The sequence below is a fragment of the Calidris pugnax genome, unplaced genomic scaffold, assembly GCF_001431845.1.
Source record: "Calidris pugnax isolate Ruff unplaced genomic scaffold, ASM143184v1 scaffold457, whole genome shotgun sequence".
Taxonomy (NCBI): Eukaryota; Metazoa; Chordata; class Aves; order Charadriiformes; family Scolopacidae; genus Calidris; species Calidris pugnax.
Genome location: NW_015091210.1, coordinates 123,750 through 129,953, shown reverse-complemented (window position 1 = coordinate 129,953; position 6,204 = coordinate 123,750). Strand labels below are relative to the sequence as shown.

The window sequence follows — 6,204 nt, the reverse complement described above, 5'->3', positions numbered from 1 at the left end:
CTCTTCTCCCCCAGCTGGGGCCTTTGGTGTGGAGAAGGGGGCAGGAACGATGGTCTAAAACCTCTTCTGCCCCAAAAGTTGGGACTTTGGGACGCCCAGGGGATCTGGGTGACTTTGGGAGAGGGCACAGGACTTGTCTAGCACCCCTAGAAACAGCCACCAAGCCTTAATTAGCTCTGCTAATGAACTTTTGTGAACCCCACAGAGCTATTGGGTGACTTGGGGGGGGCAAAGAGGGGGTGGTTTTGTTTCCCTCCCCCCCTCCCAAATTTTCTCCCCCCAACACACTAAGATGGGTCTCAAAGATTTATTCCAGCTGCTCCTGCCTGAAACCTCTTCTGCCCTAAAAGTTGGGACTTTGGGACACAGCACAGGACTTGTCTAGCACCCCTAGAAACAGCCACCAAGCCTTAATTAGCTCTGCTAATGAACCTTTGCGAGCCCCACAGAGCTACTGGGTGAGTAGCAAAGAGGGGATGGTTGTGTTTCCTTCCCCCCCCCCCCCAAATTTTCTCCTCCCAACACACCAAGATGGGTCTCAAAGATTTATTCCAGCTGCTCCTGCCTAAAACCTCTTCTGCCCCAAAAGTTGGGACTTCGGGACACAGCACAGGACTTGTCTAGCACCCCTAGAAACAGCCACCAAGCCTTAATTAGCTCTGCTAACGAACCTTTGCGAGCCCCACAGAGCTACTGGGTGAGTAGTAAAGAGGGGGTGGTTGTGTTTCCTTTCCCCCCCTCCCAAATTTTCTCCCCCCACACAGCAAGATGGGTCTCAAGATTTATTCCAGCTTAAGGTCCCTTCCAACCTAGAAGATTCTGTGATTCTGTGATTAAGTAGCCCTAACGATTCTCTTGCCCACCCCAGGGGTGGCCTGCAGTGGCAATGACCCCACCTGGAAGTGTGTCTGCAACCTCTCTGGCTACCACACCAGGACCATCTACGACGTGGCGTGGTGAGTAGAGAGAGGACCCACCTCCCCCTTTTCATCTCCCTCTGGCACCTTGGGGTGACCACCTCTCTCCCCTCTTTAGGTGCCACCTCACCGGGGCGCTGGCCACCGCCTGCGGGGACGACGCCATCCGGGTCTTCGAGGAGAGTACGGTGGCTTCCTCCTCCTCCTCTTCCTCCTCGCATCCACAGCAGCCCACCTTCAGCCTGGCTGCCCACGTCCCCCGGGCGCACTCGCAGGACGTCAACTGCGTGGCCTGGAACCCCAAGGAGCCGGGTCTGTTGGCCTCCTGCAGCGACGACGGGGACATCGCCTTCTGGAGGTACCAGCGCCCCGAAGTCTGCTGAGAACTTCCAGCTCCTCCAGAAGCCTCCCTTCTCCACCAGCTCCTCCAGAATCCTTCCTTCTCCACCAGCCGGGGTCTTTGGGATCCTCCCTTCTCCACCAGCCCCTTCAGAATCCTCTTCTCCACCAGCTGGGGCCTTTGGTGTGGAGAAGGGGGCAGGAACGATGGTGACCCACCTCTTCTGCCCCAAAAGTTGGGACTTTGGGATGCCCAGGACCCATCCCTAGGGATCTGGGTGACTTTGGGAGAGGGCACAGGACTCGCCCCCCCCTCAATAAATCCACATTTTTCCCCTTCAAAGCCTCTGGTCCTCCTTGCGGTGCCGTCACCGACGCACCCGTCCCCCCCAGGGTGAGGGGAAGGGGGTCCCTGCTTCCCCCAGAGCCAGAGGAGCAGAGAGACCCCCCGGGGGGGCTGATTTTACCCCTCAGGGGGCTGATTTTACCCCTCAGGGGGCTGATTTTACCCCTCAGGGTGAAACATAGCCCAAGGGGGGGGCATTTTGATCCCCTCCTGCGGGTGTAGCACCCCTAGAAACAGCCACCAAGCCTTAATTAGCTCTGCTAACGAACCTTTGCGAGCCCCACAGAGCTACTGGGTGAGTTGGGGGGGCAAAGAGGGAGTGGTTGTGCCTCTAGCCCCCCCCAAAATTCCTCCCCCCAACGCAGCAAGATGGGTCTCAAAGATTTATTCCAGCTTCTCCTGCCTAAAACCTCTTCTGCCCCAAAAGTTGGGACTTTGGGACGCCCAGGGGATCTGGGTGACTTTGGGAGAGGGCACAGGACTTGTCTAGCACCCCTAGAAACAGCCACCAAGCCTTAATTAGCTCTGCTAACGAACCTTTGTGAACCCCACAGAGCTATTGGGTGACTTGGGGGGGGCAAAGAGGGGGTGGTTTTGTTTCCCTCCCCCCCTCCCAAATTTTCTCCCCCCAACACACTAAGATGGGTCTCAAAGATTTATTCCAGCTGCTCCTGCCTAAAACCTCTTCTGCCCCAAAAGTTGGGACTTCGGGACACAGCACAGGACTTGTCTAGCACCCCTAGAAACAGCCACCAAGCCTTAATTAGCTCTGCTAACGAACCTTTGCGAGCCCCACAGAGCTACTGGGTGAGTAGCAAAGAGGGGGTGGTTGTGTTTCCTTCCCCCCCCCCTCCCAAATTTCCTCCCCCCAACACACCAAGATGGGTCTCAAAGATTTATTCCAGCTGCTCCTGCCTAAAACCTCTTCTGCCCCAAAAGTTGGGACTTCGGGACACAGCACAGGACTTGTCTAGCACCCCTAGAAACAGCCACCAAGCCTTAATTAGCTGGGGGGGGGTGTGTTGGGTTTCTCCCCTCAGTCGGAATCGCTGTCACTTTCCGCCTCCTTGACGTCGACGCTGAATTTGTACTCCTGGTCGCAGCCCATGTAGGCGTCGCTCATGAAGTAGAGGGTGTAATTGTGCGTCCCCGTGGCCGGGGCTACGAAATCCAGCTTCACCTACACCCCCAGGGCGAGGAATTCCCAACGTTAGGAAGAGCAGGAATCACCCCCCCCCATCCCATCCCAAAAACCATCTCTCTCACCTTGGCTTTCTGCTGCAGCGTCAAGCGCTTGATGGAGATGAGGCTGTTGGATTTGGAGTCGCCGATCACCACCCACCAACCCTCCTCGCGTTTCTGCCGGAGAGAAGAGGTCAACGTTTGAGATGGTGGAGTCCAACCACAAAAAAAACCCCAACAAACCCAAAAAAACCCAAATTCCGCCCCTCCAAACACAACCCCACAATCCCAGGCACTAGAACGTGCCCTCAAGTGCCACCTCTACACGTTTCTTAGATACCTCCAGGGATGGTGACTCCACCACCTCCCTGGGCAGGTTGCTCCAGTGCCTGACCACTCTCTCAGAAGAATTAGTAATTAGTAATTCTTCCCAATATCTAATCTAACCCTCCCCCGCCCCAACTTCAGACCATTTCCTCTGCTCCTGTCATTATTCTCTTGGGAGAAGATGCCACCACCCTCTCTACACCCTCCTTTCAGGGAGCTGTAGAGGGCAATGAGGTCTCCCCTCAGCCTCCTCTTCTCCAAACTCAACATGCCCAGTTCCCTCAGCCTCTCCTCATGTGACTTGTTCTCCAGACCCCTCCCCAGCTTGGTGGCTCTCCTCTGGACATGCTCCAGCACCTCAATGTCCTTCTTGGAGTGAGGGGCCCTCACCAGTGCCCAGTCCAGAGGCACCATCATGGAATCATTGAATTGTCTGGCTTGGAAGGGACCTTTAAGATCATCTGGTCCAACCATCACTGCCCTACTCCTGCTGGCCACGCTGTTCCTGATCCAAGCCAGGATGCTGGTGGCCTTTGTGGCCACATGGGCATACTGCTGGCTCATGTTGGCTGTCCACCAACACCACCAGGTCCTTTTCTGCTCCAGCCACATTTTCCCAAGCCTGGAGCGCTGCAGGGGGTTGGTGGGATCCAAGGGCAGGACCCAACACTTGGCCTTGTTGAACCTCATCTCGTTGACCTTGGTCCATCCATCCAGCCTGTCCAGATCCCTCTGCAAAGCCTTCCTACCCTCCAGCAGGTTGACACTCCCACCCAACTTGGTGTCATCTGCAAACTGACTGAGGGTGCACTCCATACCCTCCTCCAGATCATTGATAATGATGTTGATGATAATGATGTGGGGGGGTTGGACTTGACGATCTCCAGAGGTCCCTTCCAAGCCCATATCATTCTATGATTTTTATTTTTTTATTCTATGTTAAAGAGAACCGGCCCCAACACCCAGCCCTGGGGGACACCACTGGTGACCACCCACCAACTGGATTTAACTCCATTCACCTTGGGGAGATCTAAGCCTTACTTTCTCTTAGATTTCCTTCCTCACCCCCTCTTTCACTTTCCCTGCTTCTTTTCAGGGATTCAGTAGGTTTTTAGGAGGGTTTTTTTGAGGTTATCAACAGCATCCCTTGCCTTTTTGGTAGGAGGGTTTTTTTGAGGTTAACAACAGCATTTTGGCAGGTTTTCATGGACTGGTAGGAGAAATTCCAGGAACAAACAGCATCCCTTGCCTTTTTGGTAGGTTTTCATGGACTGGTAGGAGAAATTCCAGTAAGAAGGTGGTTTTGCTGATGGGGGAGACCAGCACCGACCTGACACAACTTGGTGTCATCTGCAAACTCACTGAGGGTGCACTCAATCCCCTCAAACCAGATCATCAATAAAGATATTAAACAAGACTGGCCCCAAAACCGAGCCCTGAGGGACACCAGTGGTGACTGGCCATCAACTGGATCCACCAACTGGATCTCACCCCGTTAATCCCAACTCTCCGGGCACGTTGGGATTAACTCCCATTGGATCCACGTTGGGATCCAACTCTCCATCCAGCCAGTTTTTCACCCAGTGGAGAGGACACTTGTCTATGCCATGGTTCTCCAACTTCTCCAGGAGAAGGCTGTGAGGAACAGCATCAAAGGCCTTCCCAAAGCCCAGGTAGACAATGTCCACAGCCTTCTCCGCGTCGAGAAGGCGGGTGACATGGACATAGATCAAGTTGGTTGAGCAGGAAACGGGTCGGTTAACAGGCTGGGAGAACTTCTGCCCCACCAGTGTCACCCACTTTGGTCCTTACCTGGGGGAAAAGGGGAGCGATGACAGGTCCGGTGACCTCCTCTTCACGCTCCAGCTGCACCAGCACCACCACGGGCCCACCGCTGCGTGGGGAGAACCAGGACCCAGGGTCAGAGGGGTGTCACCCCCACCCCGTGATGGTGACAGGGGTGTGGGAGGACCTCACCTGCGGATGCTCTCCTTCTCCACCACCTCGTAGGAGAGCTCGATGTTGGGGTAACGGTTACAGAATCGAGCCACGTCGGCGATTTGAGCGTCCGAGAGCTGCAGCAGGGCGTTCCTCTCCTCATCCTCCATCTCCATGATGTCAAAAACGCTCTCCACCCCCTGCAAAGGTGACATTTTCAGCCCCGGGATCCTCGTTGGAGAGGACATGGTCAACGACCGTGTCTCTTCCAGGAGTTTTTACCTTGTCCGTGCAGCGCTTGATGTGCTCGGAGGTGAAGTGAGGGAGCTGCTTGAGGTAGGAATCCTTGGACCACATGGCCTGGGTCACCATCTGAGCCAGCTCCATGGCGGCCAACGCCGGGCTGAGCCACCCGTTGCTGGACAAGACGTCCACGCAAGCCTGGATGAGCCTGATGGCCTGGAGAGAAGGGACGGGGAAGGGTGAGGAGGTGGTGATGACACGGGGTGGTGACACACGTGCGCAGGGTGGTGGCACCCATCTCAACTCCTACCTTGCTGAGGATCTCCTCGGTGTCGGACTGCAGCTCGGCGCTCAGCTGCATGCGGGACAAGTGAGCCTGCAGCAGGAGGTTGGTCTTGACGTGGGGATCGTTGAATTTGGGGTTGGTCAACTTGTGGGGGACTTTTTGGGCCAGCTACAAGGAGAAAGGATAAAGCCAGCAGCGTTTTAGTCCAAAAGCAGGGATAAATTCCTTCCCCTGACCCTGCAGGAACCCGTTAGCTGTCCCCAACGTCGCTCACCTGCCGCAGCAAGTTGTCCTCGTGGTGCCTGATGGGGATGTTCTCGTACTCGGCAGCGTTGGAGATGATTTCAATCAGGCCTCGCACCTTGGTCTTGGCGTTGAGGGACATGCTGAAGAGCTCTGGGGGAGGGAAAGGGAAAACCAGGCAGGGTTAAACCATCTCTCGGTAGGAGAGATGCCTTCAGGTGGAGAGGATAGAGACTCATGGAATCGTAGAATCATGGAATCATCTCAGTTGGAAGGGACCTTTGAGATCATGGAGTCCAACCATCAACCCACCACTGACCCATGTCCCTCAGCACCACGTCTGCCCGGCTTTTACATCCCTCCAGGGATGGTGACTCCACCAC

At 55.4% G+C, this 6,204-nt stretch overlaps 2 protein-coding genes across 2 annotated transcripts in view; one reads left to right on the top strand and one right to left on the bottom strand.

Annotated features, from left to right (window-relative positions):
- The window catches only part of CIAO1 (cytosolic iron-sulfur assembly component 1), a gene marked incomplete at its 5' end in the record, with an annotated part of 6,327 nt that extends 4,734 nt beyond the window's left edge, over positions 1-1,593 (top strand). Inside the window, 2 exons of the mRNA XM_014959807.1 lie at positions 869-956; positions 1,036-1,593. Coding sequence (XP_014815293.1) covers positions 869-956; positions 1,036-1,300 — 353 coding nt within the window. The remainder of the gene's footprint in view (positions 1-868; positions 957-1,035) is intronic.
- A 1,018-nt stretch (positions 1,594-2,611) lies between these two features.
- Positions 2,612-6,204, bottom strand: part of SNRNP200 (small nuclear ribonucleoprotein, U5 200kDa subunit) — a 58,839-nt gene continuing 55,246 nt past the window's right edge. The window contains exons 35-41 of the mRNA XM_014959805.1: positions 5,853-5,974; positions 5,603-5,746; positions 5,332-5,508; positions 5,089-5,249; positions 4,924-5,005; positions 2,869-2,961; positions 2,612-2,782 (exon numbers count right to left, since the gene is read on the bottom strand). Coding sequence (XP_014815291.1) covers positions 2,639-2,782; positions 2,869-2,961; positions 4,924-5,005; positions 5,089-5,249; positions 5,332-5,508; positions 5,603-5,746; positions 5,853-5,974 — 923 coding nt within the window. The 3' untranslated portion in view covers positions 2,612-2,638. The remainder of the gene's footprint in view (positions 2,783-2,868; positions 2,962-4,923; positions 5,006-5,088; positions 5,250-5,331; positions 5,509-5,602; positions 5,747-5,852; positions 5,975-6,204) is intronic.